At 39.1% G+C, this 21,678-nt stretch overlaps 1 protein-coding gene across 2 annotated transcripts in view; it reads right to left on the bottom strand.

Moving 5' to 3' along the window:
• TPST1 (tyrosylprotein sulfotransferase 1) overlaps positions 1-21,678 on the bottom strand; it is a 142,536-nt gene that overhangs the window by 64,104 nt on the left and 56,754 nt on the right. For both annotated transcript variants that reach the window (XM_010381030.2, XM_010381022.2), the window contains exon 3: positions 6,335-6,533. In XM_010381030.2, the coding sequence (XP_010379332.1) occupies positions 6,335-6,533 (199 nt within the window). The remainder of the gene's footprint in view (positions 1-6,334; positions 6,534-21,678) is intronic.

The following is a 21,678-nucleotide window of genomic DNA, read 5'->3' on the forward strand; positions in this document are numbered from 1 at the left end:
ACAAGCCGTTTTTGCTGGGTATAGGAACCAGAAAACACAACTATGCATTCATTCCAGGCTTCACCTTTAATGTAAGAATATCAATTCCAACTGCTGTAGCTTTTTGCTGTTTGGTTTAGGGATTTAATCTAACCCCTGTCCCAGCTGACTTCATTTTCACATTTCTTCTTGTCTGTTACTCTGGGTTCTGCACCTTGGTACATGCTTTTCCATTTGATCACTTGTTCTTCCTCAGTACTATCTACTAAGGTTTCCAACTAAATATTCCATTCATAAATTGGATCTGCTTTTCAGCTCTCTCTTAGTTTAGCAACCAGGTCCTTGAATTGTTGTGGGACTTGAGCTATGCGCCCTGAGGACTCTGTTCCTCAAATCTGCTCTCTGGCTCATAGGTACTGCAAGTATAGATGAGCACAGCATCATCCCCACTCTCAAGGTGGATTCCTGCTCAGTTTAATGAACAATTCCACCTAGCTTCTGCGTCTCAGGGAACAAGTTTAGACAATAAATTCAATTTTGGACTTTGAATTTGAGGTCCTTGAGAGCATCCTTGTGGATACATACAGAAGACAGTTGGAAGTAACGAACCTGGGGCTCAGGAAAGAGACCCACTAGGAAATACAGATTTATGATTATCAGCAAATAGGTTGTAATGAAAGCCCTATGAGTGGATGAGCTTGAGCAAGGAGACTATAAAATAGGAGTCCTTAATCTGACAGGGTTCTGGCACATCTATGCATCTACTGAAATTGTGGGTAATAGGAGTCCTTAATCTGATGGACTTCTGGAACATCTATGTATCTACTGAAATTGTGGGTAAAATCTGTGTATTCATGTGTCTGTATTTCTGAGGTGGGGATCCACATGTTTCATCAAATTCTCAAATAAGTTCCTAAGTCTAAAAAGGTTTAGAATCTATGCAAGAAGGCTAAGGATGTAACCTAGACAGCACTATTTACTGAAATGTGCTATAATTTTAGGATTAGAGACTATGGTGGGATAGGGTACAAAATATGTTAACGTTTCATTACCAATTTACTATGTGAGTCACAGTAACCATGAAGCATAATTATCTATTCAATATTGGGCAATATGTCCCTAAAATGTGCTGACTCATTATTACTTGCAGACTACCCAGAATTGTACCAAAAAAAAAAGAAAAAAACCAGCATTTTTAGGCCTAGAGATACACATTCTATATTCTCAGTTAAAATGTGATTTTTCTCCCACTCTCACACCATAACTAAGAAAAACACCTTCCCGGGCCGGGTACTGTGGCTCACGCCTATAATCCCAGCACTTTTGGAGGTGGGTGGATCATGAGGTCAGGAGATCGAGATCATCCTGGCTAACACAGTGAAACCCCGTCTCTACTAAAAATACAAAAAATTAGCCGGGCATGGTGGTGGGCGCCTGTAGTCCCAGCTACTTGGGAGGCTGAGGCAGGAGAATGGCGTGAACCTGGGAGGCAGAGCTTGCATTGAGCCGAGATTGTGCCACTGCACTCCAGCCTGGGCGACAGAGTGAGACTCCGTCTCACAAAAAAAAAAAAAAAAAAAAGAAAAACACCTTCCCCAGCCACCTCTTTCTCTGGGGCCCATCTCATATCATAGCTAACAATTAACAATCTCTTTTCAAGCACTGCTTTATAAAAACCTCATGACCATCAGTGCTGGATACATTAGCATCTGACTTATTACAGGCAAAAAAAGCATTGAAGATACACAGGATTTACTTTGCAAAAAAGTCTTATGAAATCTACCCTCACAAGACAAGAATGTCAGTTTGTATGCATTACCACAAAAGGCCCAAAAACACCATTATAGTTCGCACTTCATCTTTTCTTCCTCAAAATTATCTGTCACTTTAAAGATAGGCAGAGACAGGAAAAAAAAAAAAAAAAAAAAAAGGTGGGTGTTTTTAAATTTCAATGTGTTATTTTGAAATCCTTTCAAAAACCAAGAGTGTGTATGACACAGATTCTTTAGTCACATGGATTCAAACGATAGCATTCTTCCCAACCCATCACTCAAGAAAGCAAAGGATAATCTAACCAAGCCAATTTGCATGTAAGAAAACTATAATGTCTACTGCCTGAGAACCTTCAAAATAGCACTGTACATGTATCTTGGTAATAAAAAAAAGCCTTTCACTATTGTGCAAAGGAGAAAGCTAGAATTACCAACTACAAAGAGCTCACAAAACTTTAATACATGTAACACTTTAAGGAGTGGCTCATGCTGGCTGGGCACGGTGGCTCACGCCTGTAATCCCAGTACTTTGGGAGGCCGAGGTGGGTGGATCATGAGGTCAGGAGATTGAGACCATCCTGGCTAACACAGTGAAACCCCATCTCTTAATGAAAACATAAAAAATTAGCCAGGCGTAGTGGCGGGCGCCTGTAGTCCCAGCTACTTGGAAGGCTGAGGCAGGAGAATGGCGTGAACCTGGGAGGTGGAGCTTGCAGTGAGCCGAGATAGCACCACTGCACTGCAGCCTGGGTGAAAGAACAAGACCCTGTCTCAAAAAAAGAAAGAAAGAAAGAAAGAAAGAAAGAGTGGCTCACGCCTGTAACCCCAGCACCTTGGGAGACCAAGGCAGGTAGATCACTTGAGGTCAGGAGTTTGAGATCAGCCAGGCCAACACGACTAAACCCTATCTTTACTAAAACTAAAAAAAAAAAATTAGCCAGGCTTGGTAGCGTGTGCCTATAATTCCATCTGAGACAAGAGAATCATCACTTGAATCCAGGAGACAGAGGCTGCAGTAAGCCAAGATTGTGCCAACAGAGCAAAATTCTGTCTCAAATAAATAAAGGAAAACTTAAAAGATAGTTCATAAAAGAATATATACATATAGCTAATGATTGAAAAATGTTCAATTACCTTAATCAATGAAATCTATTAAAACCAACAAAAATCTAAAATAAATTACCTCAATTGTGTTGGTAGTTTTTTGTTTGTTCTTTGTTTTTGTTTTCTTGAGACAGGGTCTCGCTCCATCACCCAGGGTGGAATGCAGTGGCACAATCTCAGCTCACTGTAAACTCAAAATCCCAGGCTCAAGCAATCCTCTCACCTCAGCCTCCCAAGCAGCTGAAACCACAGGCATGTGCCACCATACCTGGCTAACTTTTGTATTTTTTGTAGAGATGGGATTTTGCCACGTTGTCCAGGTGGGTTTGAACTCCTGAGCTCAAGCGATCCACCCACCTCAGCCTCCCAAAATGCTGGGATTACAGGCGTGAGCCACTGTGGCCAGCCCAAAGGTTTTTTTTGTTGTTGTTGTTTTTTAATATCAATAGATATCAAACACCTTTTAAAAATCTCAGATACTTTGCCGGGCGCGGTGGCTCAAGCCTGTAATCCCAGCACTTTGGGAGGCCGAGATGGGCGGATCACGAGGTCAGGAGATCGAGACCATCCTGGCTAACATGGTAAAACCCCGTCTCTACTAAAAAAAATACAAAAAACTAGCCGGGCGAGGTGGCGGGCGCCTGTAGTCCCAGCTACTTGGGAGGCTGAGGCAGGAGAATGGCGTAAACCCGGGAGGCGGAGCTTGCAGTGAGCTGAGATCCGGCCACTGCACTCCAGCCTGGGCGACAGAGTGAGACTCCGTCTCAAAAAAAAAAAAAAAAAAAAAAAAAAAAAAAAAAATCTCAGATACTTTACCCTGGTTTAATTCCACTTTTATTTGTCCTACCTTAAAAAAAAAAATCCTAAAATTGAGTATGTGCAAAGATGTTCACTGTAGCACAATCTGTCAAAGAGAAAACTGTAAACAACAAAATGGTAAAATCAATTATAGAACATATACTAGGGAAATGTATTTTGTTTGTTGATTTATTCATTCATTTACTACTGTGTTTCAGAAAGAATTTAAGGTTGCTTCTATGAAGGTATAAAACTACAAAAATTATGTTTAGGCCGGGCGCGGTGGCTCAAGCCTGTAATCCCAGCACTTTGGGAGGCCGAGACGGGCGGATCACGAGGTCAGGAGATCGAGACCATCCTGGCTAACATGGTGAAACCCCGTCTCTACTAAAAATACAAAAAACTAGCCGGGCGACCTGGCGGGCGCCTGTAGTCCCAGCTACTCGGGAGGCTGAGGCAGGAGAATGGCGGGAACCCGGGAGGCAGAGCTTGCAGTGAGCTGAGATCCGGCCACTGCACTCCAGCCTGGGCGGCAGAGCGAGACTCCGTCTCAAAAAAAAAAAAAAAAAAAAAAAAAAAAAAAAAAAAAAAAAAAAAATTATGTTTAAAAAGCATGCACACAATGGGAAAATGCTCATGAATATTAAAAGGGCTGGATACAAAACTGTGTGTATATAAAGGTAAGATGATATATGTAATCTTACCTTTGTTTAACATAATGCAGAAGAGAGAAAATACACGAAAATATTAAGAAAATATGTGTAAATAAGTAAGAAAACTTAAAAAAGAATAATATGTGTATGTGTCTAGGTGGCAACATTACAGGTGATTTTTATTCTCTTATCCTTTTAATTTTGTAAGTTTCATATAATGATTATATTTTTATAATGGTAATATTTATATATATATGAAAAGCATAAAGAGGATAGTGATTTTTTTTTAATTTGCCCTCATATGTGATGGTTTATAAGAAGGCAGCTCTTCCCATATAGCTGCTAATGATGAATTGAAAAAGGGAAATAAAAGTAATACCTAACAGAAAGGAATTCACATAGAAATTAATCTCATGAAATAAATGTGGCATAAATTTGTCAATTAAAGTTATCAAAAGACAGAATAAAGAGATGATATGCCATATGGTTGTAGGGAGGAAAGGACATTGATATAAACAAGAGAATACCAGACAAAGCCAAGGAATTTTCACCTTGGAATCAAATAGCCTATCAGTGAACTTATGCTAACACGGTTGCATAAGTTGACAGGGGCTGTTGACAGGGGCTAAGGAATGAAGAGTACGGGTACAGAATTTCAGTTTGGGAAGACAAAAAATGTTCTGGAGATGGATGGTGGTGACAGTTGCACAACAATGTGAATGTATTTAATGCCTCTGAATTGTGCACTTTAAAGATGTCAGAGTGGTAAATTTTATGTTAAACAGATCTTACTGCAATAAAGAAAAGAATATATAAGGTCTGATTTGAAATAGACTCAACTGGTAGGCTATATAATCTAATTAGCTCGGAGTTTTCAGCGCTTTCCAAAACAGTATTTTGTAAAGACGTGAGCATAACTTATTAAAATAAAAACTGTAATGTCACTTTAATAGCAACTTTCTCTTAATCAGAAGACGAGTGTTTAATAATTTTTCTAGTGTAACCAATGTTTAGCCTTTAGGTATCCAAAAATTATGGCTCATCTAAACAAAGGTTTAAAGTAAAGTGGCTATTAGATTTACAGAAAGAAAGAAATCAGAAGTAAGGTCACTAAAAATTATAGTATTTATGCAGATCTGCAGTAATTGGCTGAGAATAAAACTCCCAACAGTGAGTTTTACTCCTAGAAACTGAGCAAAATACCCTAAGGAGTATCCCCAACGAGCCAGTTATCCTTAAAATGCAGTGGAAGACTTCTGATAAGAAAGTATTCTACAAATAGAATTTTTCTTCATTCTTTTTTCTTGAGACAGGGTCTTGCTCTGTCACCCAGGCTACAGTGCAGTGGTATAGTCTCAGCTCACTGCAGCCTTGACCTCTCAGGCTCAAGCAATCCTCCCACCTCAGCCTCCCAAGTAGCTGGGACTAGAGTCATACGCGACCATGCCTGGCTAATTTTTATATTTTTTGTAGAGATGGGGTGTCACTATGTTGTCCAGGCTAGTCTTGAAATCCTGGGCTCACTCCCACCTTGGCCTTCCAAAGTGCTGAAACTACAGGTGTCATCGGCCCTATGCTGGGCCCAAATTTTTCTTTTTTTTTTCTTTTTCTTTTTGAGATGGAGTCTTGCTCTGCCACCCAGGCTGGGGTGCAGTGGCATGATCTCTGCTCACTGCAAGTTCCGCCTCCCGGGTTCACGCCATTCTCCCGCCTCAGCCTCCCGAGTAGCTGGGACTCCAGGCGCCCACCACCACGCCTGGCTAATCTTTTGTGTATTTAGTAGAGACGGGGTTTCACCGTGTTAGCCAGTATGGTCTCAATCTCCTGACCTTGTGATCCACCCACCTCGGCCTCCCAAAGTGCTGGGATTACAGGCGTGAGCCACCGTGCCAGGCTGCTGGGCCCAAATGTGTCTAATTCAAAATATTTTCTGATCATTAAATAGCAAGAAATAAAATAAGAAAAAAAGTATTCAGATCCCAAATTCCAAATCTAGTTTTCTCAGTTGCTTTAAAAAATCTCACTTACCCTTCGAGTGTTTTCAAGAATTTTGGGATCAGGTTTTCCATAGTTAGGTGGGTTGGCATATGGGTCATATCCAAGTTTGGCAAGCATAGGAGCAATCACTGCCATGTCTTGTAAAACATCTGGTGGTATCTTCCCAACCCATTTGGATAGAGCTGCTACATTGACCGGCTTGATGACTTGGTCTGTAGATCTCTCCACTCTGAAAACAATGTAATATGAATAAATGTTGATTTAAAATTTAGAAAGTCATGCTTTAAAACCACTATAAATTATGTTTTAATGACTAATGGTTTTAATTGTCTGGATTACAAAACAATTGAAAAAGAGGGCTCTAATCAGGTCTGACACTATTTACCAGAATTAAAAAATAATTTAAGATTGTCAGGGATTATTGGCAATCTCAGATTTCTAGAAATAGGAAAAAGGGTTAGCTGAAACATCTGCATTACATATCTTGACACTGTAATTACAACATCCAGGAAAAAAACAGTAACAAAATAAAGATATGGCTGCTTAGAAAAACTGCCAGTCAACTTACTTGAAATGCTTACCAAAAAAAAAGATAGATGGATGGATAGAAAGAGGGACAAACAGATGGTAAAATAGATGGACAGTGATAAAGGAAATACAGCAACATGTTAATGAAAGAATCTAGCTGGTTTGCACAAGACTTTCAATTCTTCTGTACATTTTAACTTTTCATAACAAAATGTTGGGGGAAAACGGCCAACCATAAACCACTAAGAATGTAAAATATTCACTTATTCTATTTTCCTGCTGACTTCCTTAAAAACCTTATTTTCTACAGAAGAAAAAAAAAGGGCTGTTTTTGATTTTCAATATTACAGGATTCAATATTACAGAATAAATGTGTTCTACCTCTTGACATGGAAATTTACTCTAAGCCTGTAGTGATTATACTCACTATATTTGACTAAATAACTAGCAACCTCAGGATAAAATGTAGCATGAAATGACACTTGGATTTAAGCTGGATCTGAATTAGATTTTGGCCAATGACTATAAAACAGAAATGCCTAAAAGAGACTTTTATATCCTAATACATAAAAAGTCATTCAAACATAGTATTCTAAGAAAAGGTAAAGGCCCTTTTAATTAAGAATATGACCTCTCACTGAATAACTATTATCTGATGAGGAGTCTCCTAAAGGGGCTCTGCTTCTAAAATAATAGAAAAACAATTCCTCTTCTCTGGGATTCGTGAGGCTACCTGCTCCAGGTTTCCCCCCTGCCTCAAGAGCCATGTTCCTTTCTCCCTTTTCAAATATTTCTCCAGGACTCCACTTAACCCACTGCTCTGTTCTCTCTATCTGTTCTCCTTGTATTGCTTCATCCCTAATGCTCTTTGCTTGACATTCTTAACCTGTGTAAAGAACATCCTGGTGCCCAAGACAGGTCCAGTTTACACCTAGCATAATTTACCCCAGTGTAATTATTAAAAGCACCTGCCATTCACTCCCATAAGTGTTCAGAAATGAGCAGAGGATGTCATATGTGTATTGCATAAACCGTATTACTTTTCTAAAATCCAAAAAATTCTGAAATCTGAAACACATCTGTGTCAAGTATTGGGGTCACACAGAGAGTCCTGTATGTCATGACTGGGAAGCTGGGCTTACCTTGAAGATAATAAGGAATAAATGAAGAGTGTTTTTTTTTTGTTTTGTTTTGTTTTTTTGAGACACAGTCTGGCTGTCGCCCAGGCTGGAATGCAGTGGTCCGGTATCGGCTCACTGCAAGCTCCGCCTCCCGGGTTCACACCACTCTCCTGCCTCAGCCTTCCGAGTAGCTGGGACTACAGGTGCCCACCACCACACTCGGCTATTTTTTTGTATTTTTAGTAGAGACGGGGTTTCATTGTGTTAGCCAGGATGGTTTCGATCTCCTGACCTCGTGATCCGCCCGTCTCGGCCTCCCAAAGTGCCAGGATTACAGGCTTGAGCCACCGCGCCCGGCCGATTAATTCATATTTGACTTGAAGGACAGATGTTTGTCTGTCATTCAATAATATAGACAGTATGAAGAAAAAGCATGTGGGTTTTTTATGTTGTTGCTTTTTGTTTGATATGCAGAGAAAAATAAAAAACATACAAATTAACTGTAATCAGAAGGTCACCAAAAATCTAGAGAAAAAATTCTAATCGACTGGAATATAGTAGATGCTCACTAAACAACGGCTATTATTATTTCACACTGATGATGGCTCTGGTTCATCAGAATAGTGAAAGCCATATTTATCATTATGATTGAATAAATGAGTTGAAGAAAAAGTATAATCATTTCTTGTCTGAAAAAGAGCTCTAAAATAAAATACTTTGGAAAGGCTTTGCTATATAACCACTGAGTTTACAAGAGCCGCTAGCAGCAAATGCAGTTAACTATGGCCTCTCAAGGGGCAGAACATGGGAAACCTATGCATATCAGTCAAGTGTTTCTCTTTAAGATCAGCAGAAATGCCATTTTATATATATCAAGCATAAAATTCAAATTCAACAGTCACTTCTTAAATACCCACTATGTGCCAAGTCAAGTCTAAGGTTTGATATTAAGGATACAAAGATGACTGACTAGGCCATGGCCTGCCTCTCAAGATGCTCAGAATCCAGCAAGAGAGACAAAGGTACACATGACTAATACACAGCATCATAAATGAAGTGACAGAGGTTAGAGACAGTATGACAGAAGTAGGCCATTCTTTTCATGGGGTAACACAAGACTAGGGCAAGTTACTAAGCAGCTAAGGCAAGGGTTAGCATCTATGAGTCACACATTAAATTAAATTGGTTCACATTGCCTGTTTTTGTCTGGCCTTCAAGCAAAAAATGGCTTTTACATTTTTAATGTTTTGTTTTAAATAAAAACAATCACATTTCATTACACATGAAAATCATGTGAAATTCGAATATCAATATCCGTAAGTAAAGTTTACTGGAACACAGCCACACTCATTCATGTATAGATTGTCTATGGCTGCTCTTGTACTACAACGGCAGAGTTGAGTAGCTGAGGAAGAGACCATATGGCTTGCAAAACCTAAAATATTTACTATCTAACCCTTACAAAAAAACTTTGTCAACCCTGATGTAGGACTGTATCCTAAGGAAAAATAGGCTTTCTGTGTGTGTGGTCTCAGGTGATGTCTTCCTGACAGAAGGACCACATCACTATTCACATTCATGAGAGAATCTGGTGTTTGTTTTTTGTTTTGTTTTGTTTTGTTCTTTTGAGATAGACTCTCGCTCTGTCGCCCAGGCTGGAGTGCAGTGGCGCAATCTCAGCACACTGTAACCTCCTGGGTTCAAGTGATTCTCCTGCCTCAGCCTCCCAAGAAGCTGGGATTACAGGTGCACGCCACCATACCCAGCTAATTCTTGTATTTTTAGTGTGGTTTCGTCATGTTGGCCAGGCTGGTCTTGAACTCCTGACCTCCGGTGATCTGTCCACCTCAGCTTCCCAAAGTGCTGGGACTACAGGCGTGAGCCACTGTGCCCAGCCACCTGGTACGTTTAGAGAATAGCAAGTGAGGAGAGCTAAGAATGTACTGAAGCTACTAAGTTGGGAGGATGGAAGGGAGAAAAGAAACAAGAGTTTACTCAGTGTTGCACTTACCTGGTACAAGAAACATTCGTTCAACCCAAAAGATAGATCTTTAAAATAAAATAGAAAATGAGAACAAGATACAACGCAGTCCCAATCTTCAAGGAGGTCACGGTCTGGTTGGGGAGCCACACAAACATTCCACATTGAAACTCTCACAGTTGTCTCTTAGTCCCACGTCAGCTCTCTGGGCTTGGCTTTTCCCTCTTTCCATGGGTTCTAGTTATTTAGTGTATGTTTTTCTAAGAGGCAGCAGAGTGTAGTGGAGAGAACGCAGACCTGGAAGTCAGGTCTGTATGATCCAGCTTTGTAATCTAAGAAAAACTCTGATCCTAAGAGACTGGGGATAATGACCACTAACAGACAGAGACACAGTTTCCAAAACATTTTCAAAGCAGAAGTTGACAACTATTGCTCCAATCTGGCCTGCTGCCTGTTATGTAAATAAAGTTTTACTAGAACATAGCCATGGCCATTTGTTCCTGTACTGCCTATGGCTGCTTTTGCTCTATAACAGAAGAGCTCAATGCTTACAACAGAAATCATATGGCCTGCAAAGCTAAAAATATCTGGCCCTTTACAGAAAAAGTTTGCCAACTTTTGTTCAAAAGGATACCATGATTATAGAGAAATGGGCCTGGAACTGACAGCCTGATTTTCTTTTCTCGATAATAACCTGCAGACTCCATGGAGCTCATTAAATCTCCCCTATACCTTCAATCCTTCCAGAATTAACTAACACTTAGATCTAAAGCATACTAGGGTATGAACTAGATACCATTCTACCTACCTTTAGCTTACTGGGACCTCAAAACACAGTGCCTCACAGACTGGTACATTTCAACACACACAGCCCATGTACACTGAGACAAGGTATCTGTGACTCTGCAAGTTCTACAAGTCCCAAGTGCCCAGGCTTCCTTCCCTCTGTGGCAGTCACAGTGGCAGCAACTCCTCCTCAAAGAATGGGGTCTATGCCAAAGTCTTGAATGACTGAGGTGAATATAATCCTCCACGACATTCATTTTAAGCATGGATTTTCCACGAGACTCAGTTAAACACTACAGCCAGGCTGACTGCCAAACCACAGGTCTGAATTATGATACCCAGCAACTACTACAAGAAACCAAATCCTCCAGATTAAAGCATAGGGGATGGAACAGACATGCAAAAAGGAAAGAGTGAAAGAGTACATAATCCAAGTGGTTAGGTTTATTACAGTAAAGCATGTAATGAAATACCATTAAAAACCATGTTTTCAAAGACTTTCACTATTAGAAAATGCTCAGGTCACATCTTGTGAAAGAAGATTTTAAAATGTATATACAATAGAAATTCAATTTTGTGAAAATGTGTGCTACAGACCAATAATGAGTTCCTAAACTGAATTAGTACTAAAAAACCTACCCACCAGAAAAAGCCCTAACCCAGAGGGATTCATAACCAAATTCTATCAGATGTATAAAGAAGACCTCGTACCAAACCTCCTGAAGCTATTCCCAAAAATTCAGGAGAAGGGACTCCTTGCCAACTTATTCTATGAAGTCAGCATCATTCTGATACCAAAACCTAGTAGAGAAACAATAACAAAAGAAAACTTCAGGCCAATATCCCTGATGAACGTAGATGCAAAAATCCTCAACAAAATACTAGGCAACAGAAACTAGAAGCACATCAAAAAGCTAATCCACCACAATCAAGTAGGCTTTATCCCTAGGATGCAAGGTTGGTTCAACATATGCAAACCAATAAATGTGATTCATCACATAAACAGAACTACAGACAAAAACTACATGATCAGCTCAAAAGACACCGAAAATGCTTTCAATAAAATTCAGTACCCCTTCATGTTAAAAACCTTCAACAAACTAGGCATCGAAGGAACATACCTCAAAATAATAAGTGATACCTATGACAAACCCACAGCCAACATCCAGAACATGCTGAATGAATCCTAATGCTACCTATCAAATTTCAATAAGAGCAATTCCAGCATCAAGTAATGAACAGTAGCTAAACTAACAAGAGATCAACAAAAAGGGCTTTAAAGGGAGCAGCACTAGCTGATGTGCTGCTGGAAGCATACCATACTGGAAGTATTCCCATTGAGGACCAGAACAAGACAAGATGCCCTCTCTCACCACTCCTAGTCAACACAGTACTGGAAGTCTTAGAGTAGTAAGAAAAATAACTAAATGCATCCAGGAAGAGTGGAAGTCAACTACCTTCTATATTTGCACACGATATGACTACTTTATACCTAGAAAACCCCACAGTCTCTGCCCAAAAGCTCCTAGATCTGATAAACAACTTCAGCAAAGTTTCAGGATACAAAATCATTGTACAAAAATCAATAGCATTTCCATACATCAACAATACCCAAGCTGAGAGTTAAATCAAGAACACAATCCCATTCACAATAGCCACAAAAACTTGAACCGTGTGTGACAGACCCATGACCTACAAGAAGATGGCCCAAGATCTGCTCCAGAAATTGGAGAAAGACACTTCCAATGTTTAGAGGAAGATCCTCTTCTATGAGAAAACCGCCCTAGAAGGCTGGATGACTGCCGTGTCCACTGTGTGAGTGCTCTAGGTGCTCTGGAAAGAAAACGACCACAATAGGCAGAAGCCAGCTGACTGTGAGGTCAAGTTCCAGCCTTTCCCAAGCTGTCCATTGGTGCCTGGATTTCCGTCTGCAGCCCACAGGGGCTGAGAAGTGCCAAGGGGACTGTGGGCCACCAGGCCCCCAGGAGGGAGGCAGGTCACAATGTGAAGGCTTGCGTCCAGAGCACCTGCCAGTTTGATTCTGTTTTCCCTGTAGGAGAGTCCTGAATGCCCAGAGCCTTGGCAGCACATCAGCTGGCGCTGCTCCATTTAAAGCCCTTTTGATTGATCTCTTGTTAGTTTAGCTACTGTTCATTACTTGATGCTGAAATTGCTCTTACTGAAGTTTGATAGACAGCATTAGGATTGTAAGGTACTATTTATCAAATAAAGATTGTTTAATATAATTCGTACAAATACATTATTTCCACATCTCTGGGCCCTCTAGAATTATATAGAGTAAGTATTATATTTTCATTTAGAGAAAAGGCCTCTCTTACCCCAACATCATTGTGTTTGATATTGATAGGAAGGTTTAAAACAAAGACCGTTTCTGATCTAAGAGCTGTTATTACAAAACAGTAGAGTAAATTGGCTGGAATAAACTTTAGTTTTAAAACAAAACAAAACAAAAAAAGAAAAGAGCATGCTTATATATTGCTGGTGGGAATGTAAATTAGTTTAGCCACTGTGGAGAGCAGTTTGGAGATTTCTCAAAGAACTTGAACTACTATTAGACCCAGTAACCCCCTTACTGGGTATATACCCACAGGAATATAAATCGTTCTACTACAAAGACACATGTAACTGTATGTTCATCGCAGCACTGTTCACAATAGCTAAGACATGGAATCAACCTAAATGCCCACAACAGTGGACTGGATGATGAAAATGTGGTAGATATACACTATGGAATACTACACAGCTATAAAAAAAAATGAAGTCATGTCCTTTGCAGCAACATGGAGTCGGAGGCCATTATTCTAAGCGAATTAATACAGGAACAGAAAACCAAATACTGCATGTTTTCACTTATAGGTGCTAGCTAAGCACTGAGTACACATAGACACAAAGGAGGGAACATCAGACACTGGGGCCTACTTAAGAGTGGAGGGTGGGAGGAAGATGAGAATCGAAAAACTACCCACAGAGTACTATGCTTATTACCTGGGTGATGAAACAATCTGTATACCAAACCCCTGTGACAGATAATTTAGCTCTAGCAAACCTGTGCATGTACTCCCTGAACCTAAAAGTTGGAAAGAAAAAAGCAATGTGTTCTATATGCATGTTATATGTATGTTTTAGAATCATATCAGAATGTTTACAATGAAGCATGATTTTTATTTTCTTATCTAACTTTTCCATATTTTCCAATGTTCTATGATAAACAATGTCTTTCTTTTTTTACCTCATGTTATCATGGGACTCACAGAATCACAAAGAGTATCTTCACTCAGAAGTCTAATAACTATCTCAAGCTCAACATAGTCCAAACTGAACTCTTAATGTCACCCCAAAGTCTACCCTAACTGCACGGCAGCCTCAGTCTCCTAATCTCAGTTAAAAGCAACTCCACAGAAATACAAACTACCATCAGAGAATACTATAAACACCTCTATCCAAATCAACTAGAAAATCTAGAAGAAATGGATAATTTCCTGGACACTTACATTCTCCCAAGACTAAACCAGGAAGAAGCTGAATCCCTGAACAGACCAATAGCAGGCTCTGAAATTGAGGGAATAATTAATAGCCTACCAACCAAAAAAAAGTCCAGGACCAGATGGATTCACAGCTGAATTCTACCAGAGGTACAAGGAGGAGCTGGTACCATTCCTTCTGAAACTATTCCAATCAATAGAAAAAGAGGGAATCCTCCCTAACTCATTTTATGAGGCCAACATCATCTTGATACCAAAGCCTGGCAGAGACACAACAAAAAAAAGAGAATTTTAGACCAATATCCCTAATGAACATCCATGCAAAAATCCTCAATAAAATACTGGCAAACCGGATTCAGCAGCACATCAAAAAGCTTATCCACCATGATCAAGTGGGCTTCATCCCTGGGATGCAAGGCTGGTTCAACATACGCAAATCAATAAATGTAATCCAGCATATAAACAGAACCAAAGACAAAAACCACATCATTATCTCAATAGATGCAGAAAAGGTCTTTGACAAAATGCAACAGCCCTTCAGGCTAAAAACGCTCAATAAATTCGGTATTGATGGAACATATCTCAAAATAATAAGAGCTATTTACGACAAACCCACAGCCAATATCATACTGAATGGGCAAAAACTGGAAGCATTCCTTTTGAAAACTGGCAGAAGACAGGGATGCCCTCTCTCACCACTCCTATTCAACATAGTGTTGGAAGTTCTGGCTAGGGCAATCAGGCAAGAGAAAGAAATCAAGGGTATTCAGTTAGGAAAAGAAGAAGTCAAATTGTCCCTGTTTGCAGATGACATGATTGTATATTTAGAAAACCCCATCGTCTCAGCCCAAAATCTCCTTAAGCTGATAAGAAACTTCAGCAAAGTCTCAGGATACAAAATTAATGTGCAAAAATCACAAGCATTCTTATATACCAGTAACAGACAAACAGAAAGCCAAATCAGGAATGAACTTCCATTCACAATTGCTTCAAAGAGAATAAAATACCTAGGAATCCAACTTACAAGGGATGTAAAGGACCTCTTCAAGGAGAACTACAAACCACTGCTCAGTGAAATAAAAGAGGACACAAACAAATGGAAGAGCATACCATGCTCATGGATAGGAAGAATCAATATCGTGAAAATGGCCATACTGCCCAAGGTTATTTATAGATTCAATGCCATCCCCATCAAGCTACCAATGAGTTTCTTCACAGAATTGGAAAAAACTGCTTTAAAGTTCATATGGAACCAAAAAAGAGCCCGCATTGCCAAGACAATCCTAAGTCATAAGAACAAAGTTGGAGGCATCACGCTACCTGACTTCAAACTATACTACAAGGCTACAGTAACCAAAACAGCATGGTACTGGTACCAAAACAGAGATATAGACCAATGGAACAGAACAGAGTCCTCAGAAATAATACCACACATCTGCAGCCATCTGATCTTTGACAAACCTGAGAGAAACAAGAAATGGGGAAAGGATTCCCTATTTAATAAATGGTGCTGGGAAAATTGGCTAGCCATAAGTAGAAAGCTGAAACTGGATCCTTTCCTTACTCCTTATACGAAAATTAATTCAAGATGGATTAGAGACTTAAATGTTAGACCTAATACCATAAAAACCCTAGAAGAAAACCTAGGTAGTACCATTCAGGACATAGGCATGGGCAAGGACTTCATGTCTAAAACACCAAAAGCAACGGCAGCAAAAGCCAAAATTGACAAATGGGATCTAATTAAACTAAAGAGCTTCTGCACAGCAAAAGAAACTACCATCAGAGTGAACAGGCAACCTACAGAATGGGAGAAAATTTTTGCAATCTACTCATCTGACAAAGGGCTGATATCCAGAACCTACAAAGAACTCAAACAAATTTACAAGAAAAAAACAAACAACCCCATCAAAAAGTGGGCAAAGGATATGAACAGACATTTCTCAAAAGAAGACATTCATACAGCCAACAGACACATGAAAAAATGCTCATCATCATTGGCCATCAGAGAAATGCAAATCAAAACCACAATGAGATACCATCTCATATCAGTTAGAATGGCAATCATTAAAAAGTCAGGAAACAACAGGTGCTGGAGAGGATGTGGAGAAATAGGAACACTTTTACACTGTTGGTGGGACTGTAAACTAGTTCAACCATTATGGAAAACAGTATGGCGATTCCTCAAGGATCTAAAACTAGAAGTATCATATGACCCAGCCATCCCATTACTGGGTATATACCCAAAGGATTATAAATCATGCTGCTATAAAGACACATGCACACGTATGTTTATTGCGGCACTATTCACAATAGCAAAGACTTGGAATCAACCTAAATGTCCATCAGTGACAGACTGAATTAAGAAAATGTGGCACATATACACCATGGAATACTATGCAGCCATAAAAAAGGATGAGTTTGTGTCCTTTGTAGGGACATGGATGCAGCTGGAAACCATCATTCTCAGCAAACTATCGCAAGAACAGAAAACCAAACACCGCATGTTCTCACTCATAGGTGGGAACTGAACAATGAGATCACTTGGACTCGGGAAGGGGAACATCACACACCGGGGCCTATCATGGGGAGGGGGAGAGGGGAGGGATGGCATTGGGAGTTATACCTGATGTAAATGACGAGTTGATGGGTGCTGACGAGTTGTGGGTGCAGCACACCAACATGGCACAAGTATACATATGTAACAAACCTGCACGTTATGCAATGTACCCTAGAACTTAAAGTATAATAATAATAATAATACTTAAAAAAAAAAAGCAACTCCATTCTTATGATTGCTCAGGACAAAACCAGAGTTATTTTTCAACTACCTTCTCTCATACTTCACATCAAATCCATCAGGAAATCTTAACAACTATACCTAAAAATATATGCAAATCTGGCCACTTCTCATTAACTCCACTGCTGTTCACCTAGTCCAAGTCAACATCTCTCACCTGGATTTCTGCAATTTTTTTTTTTTTTTTTTTTTTTTTGAGATAAGAGTCTTGCTCTTGTTGCCCAGGCTGGAGTGCAGTGGCGCAATCTCAGCACACTGCAACCTCATGGGCTCAAGCAATTCTCCGGCCTCAGCTTCCTGAGTAGCTGGGATTACAGGCGCCCAATACCACGCCCAGCTAATTTTTGTATTTTTAGTAGAGACAGGGTTTTGTCATGTTGGCCAGGCTGGTCTCGAACTCCTGACCTCAAGTGATCTACCCAGCCTATTTCTGCAACATTCTTCTAATAGGTCTCCCTGCTTCTTCCTCTACATTCCTGTGGTCTATTCTTAGTCTATCACTAGACAGAGTCTTTAAAACACCAGTCAGGTCATGTCACTCCATTGTTCAAAATCCTGCAGTGACTCCCTAGTCACTCAGAGTCTAAGCACTGGAAATGAGAGGGAATCTGAGTAATCACAGAATAGTTTTTTCCTATTTGAATAGATTTTCTGATTTGGATAGATTTAGGTGATGATTTGGTGAGATCATCCAAATAGAAAAAACTATTGTGAATAGTTTTGGTCTCACCAAATCATTCCCTAAAAACATACAAAGCAATCCGATAACAAAACTAAAACACCGTGGACAACAAAACTAGATGACAAAGTAGCTCACAAACTCCAAAATACAAGTTCGTGGAGACAACCAACAGTAACCACAATCCCCGCATGGAATGAATGTTAATTTGGTGGAAGAAAAAGAAGCAACGACACTTCTGAAAACCGAGAATGGGAAACACCAAAGCAGCCATAAACCAAACTCTAAAAATCAGAGCAGACCTATTTGAGAACACCAGGTGAAATTGGGAAAGGTTTCATTAAACCAAAAAGTGACTATAAGGGACACTGGTAGGTTCTGGCAGGGGCCAGAGAAAGATGGGAAACATGGACTTGAAACCAACCAGCCAAAACTCCTTTCCAGGACAGGACATTGCAATGAGAAACTTCTGGGAAGAGAATCAGAATTGGGCTATGACAATGGTGACAGAGACAAAGGAAAGAGAAGGCCCAGATACAAGCGAAGGAAGGGTATGGAGTCAGGAAGTCTCAGAAAGCAAGCCACCATATTATTTAATGCTTTACCAGAACAAAACCGAAAAACAGGAGAGGGAGAGCTATGAAATTAATAAAGACAGCTTGAACTATTCCTCCTCCCAAAAGCTTGAGAAAACTGCTTTTCAGTAAAAATGAGTGACAAAAAAGTATTTGGTCAAATACCATAAAGAATTGTTAAAAGAAAACAGAGAAGAAGAACATTCCTATAAACAAAAAAAGACATGCTACAAAACATTAAAATTGTAGTTTACTATTTTAAAACAAGCTAAAAGACATTGAGAAAATGATACATAAATCATATTAGAAATAAGGTGATAGAGCTCAGGAATTTAGAAATGAAAGGAAAAATCATTACAGAAATAAACTAAACTAGAAGGAAGACAAGTTAATATATGCTAGAGAATCTTAAAACAAATTAAAAGTGAAATAGAATGCCTTCAAAGATTTAAAAGCTTTCCAATTTAAAACAATTGAAAATAGAAGAAATATTAGCCGGGCATGATGGCACGTGCCTATACTCCCAGGAGGCAGAGGTTGCAGTGAGCCGGTATCACACCACTGCACTCCAGCCTGGGAGACAGAGTGAGACTCTGCCTCAAAAAAATACATAGATATAGAAGAAATAAATTTAAAATTTAAAAAAAACAATTCAAAAGAAAGTGAAAAATATTAACAGGCAAAAAAAGTCTAACATGAAAAATTGGAGTCTTTGAAGAAGAAAATCAAAGTTAGGGACCACAGCAAATACTAAAAACCAAAATTTAAGAAAATATTATTTTAAAAAAGTTTTCTTAACCTATATATTGACAGAACACAAGGTGTATCTGAGAATATCTGCTTTATGATGACCAACAAAACATATTCTAGTAAAATTATTGTACTTTAAAAAAAAATTTGAGTAGCTAAGCAAAGTGTGCAAATTACCTACAGGAGAAGAAAATTAGATCAAACTTTTCAACATCAATACTTTTAAAAAATTAGTTTTTTAAACTGAGAAAAACTGAATATATAACATGTTTTAAAATATGTATACATGGTGAAATGGCTCAATCAAGCTAATTAACATGTGCATTACCTCACATAATCACTTTTTTGTCATGAGAACATTTAAAATCTATTCTCTGAGCAATTTTCAAGTATAGAATACATTGTTATTAACTATAGTCACCACAGTATACATCTCTTGAACTTACTCTTCCTGTCTAAATGAAATTTTATATCCTTTAATCCAACATCTCTAATCCCCACTCCTCTAACCTCCAGGCCCTGGTAACCACCATTCTACTCTTGCTTCTATGAATTTGACTATTTTAGGTTCTACATAGAAATGAGATCCCAAGTATTTGTCTTTCCATGCCTGGCTTATTTCACTTACAATAATGTTCTACAGGTTTATTAATGATGTCACAAATGACAAGATTTCCTCCTTTTAAAGGCTAAATAGTACTCCATTGTGTATATATGCCACATTTTCTTTATCCATTCATCTGTGAATGGACACTTGGACTGATATCTTGGCTATTGTGAGTAGTGCTGTAATGAACATGTGAGTGCAGGTATCTCTTCCACATACTGATTTCAATTCCTTTGGATACATACCTGGTAGTGGGATTGCTGGATCATATGGTAGTTCTATTTTCAATTTTTTGAGGAACTTCCATGTTGTTTTCCATAACAGCTGTACCAAGTGACAGTATCACCAACAGTGTATAGGTCTCCCTTTTCTCCACATCTCTGGCAACACTTGTTACCTTTTTTGTAATAGCCATTCTAACATGTATGAGGTACACTGTAGTTTTAATTTGCATTTCTCTGATGATTAGTGATGCTGAGCATTTTTTTCATATAACTGTTGGCCATTTGTATGTCTTCTTTTGATAAACGTCTGTTCAGGTTCTTTGCCCATTTTTTAGATTATGTGTTTTCTTGCCGAATTGAGTTCCTTACATATTTTGGATATTAACTCTATATCAGATGTATGGCTTGCAAATATATCATCCTATTCTATAGGTTGTCTCTTTGCTCTGTTCATAGTTTTCTTTACTGTGCAGAGCTTTTTTGTTTGACATAATCCCATATGACGATTTTTGTTTTTGTTGCCAATGCTTCTGAGGTCAAATCCAAAAATTCATTGCCCACACCAACGTCATAGAGCTTTTCCCTTATGTCTTCTTCTGGTAGTTTTACAGTTTCAGGTTTTACATTTAAACCTTTAATCCATTTTGAGGCCAGGTGCAGGTGGCTCATGCCTGTAATCCCAGCACTTTGGGAGGCCAAGGCAGGTGATTCTTTTAAGGTCAGGAGTTCAAGACCAGCCTGGCCAACATGGTGAAACACCATCTCTACCAGAAAAAAAAAAAAAAAAGAAAACAACAACAATTAGTTGGGTGTGATGGCACATACCTGTAGTCCCAGCTACTCAGAAGGCTGAGGTGAGAGAATCGTTTGAACCCAGGAGGCGGAGGTTGCAGTGAGCCAAGATCACACCACTGCACTCCAACCTGGGGGACAGAGTGAGACCCTGTCTCAAAAGAAAAAAAATAATGTTTTTTCAAGATAAAACTTTGACCCATTTTGAGTTGATGGTTGTATATGATGTGAGGTAAGAGTCTAACTTCATTCTTCTCGTGTGGATATCCAGTTTTCCCAACATTATTTAAGAGACTGTCCTTTCCCTATTGTGTATTCTTGGCACTCTTAAGATCAACTGATCATAAATATGTGGCTTTATTTCTGGGGGCTCTCTATTCAGTTCCATTGGTTTATACGTCTGTTTTTATGCCAGCACCATGCTATTCTGATTACTATAGCTTTAGAGTATATTTTGAAGTCAAATACTGTGATGCATCCAGCTTTGTTCTTTTCTATCAAGACTGCTTTGACTATTTGGGCCTTTTTGTAGTTCCATATAAATTTTAGAAGTGCTTTTTCTATTTCTGTGAAAATGTCACTGAAATTTTGATAGGGATTGTATTGAAATCTATAGATCTTTTTAGTAGTGTGGCCATTTTAACAATATTCCAATCCATGAATACAGGATATTTTTCCATTTATTAGTGTGTTTAATTTCTTTCATCAGTGTTTTATAGTTCTTAGTCTTTAGGACTTTCTATATGTAAGATCATGTCACCAGCAAACAGAGACCATTTAGTTTCTTCCTTTCTGACATGGCTGCCTTTTATTTCTGTCTCTTGCTTAATTGCTCTGGCTAGGACTCCAGTACTGTGTTGAAGAGAAGTGGTGAGAGGGAAGCCAGGCACAGTGGCTCACACCTGTAATCCCAGCACTTTAGGAGGGCAAGGTGGACAGACTGCTTAAGCCTAGGAGTTTGAGACTAGCCTGGGCAACATGGCAAAACCCCAACTCTATAAAATACACAAAAATTAGCCAGGCATGGG

This window comes from Rhinopithecus roxellana, chromosome 6 (genome assembly GCF_007565055.1).
Source record: "Rhinopithecus roxellana isolate Shanxi Qingling chromosome 6, ASM756505v1, whole genome shotgun sequence".
Classification (NCBI taxonomy): domain Eukaryota; kingdom Metazoa; phylum Chordata; class Mammalia; order Primates; family Cercopithecidae; genus Rhinopithecus; species Rhinopithecus roxellana.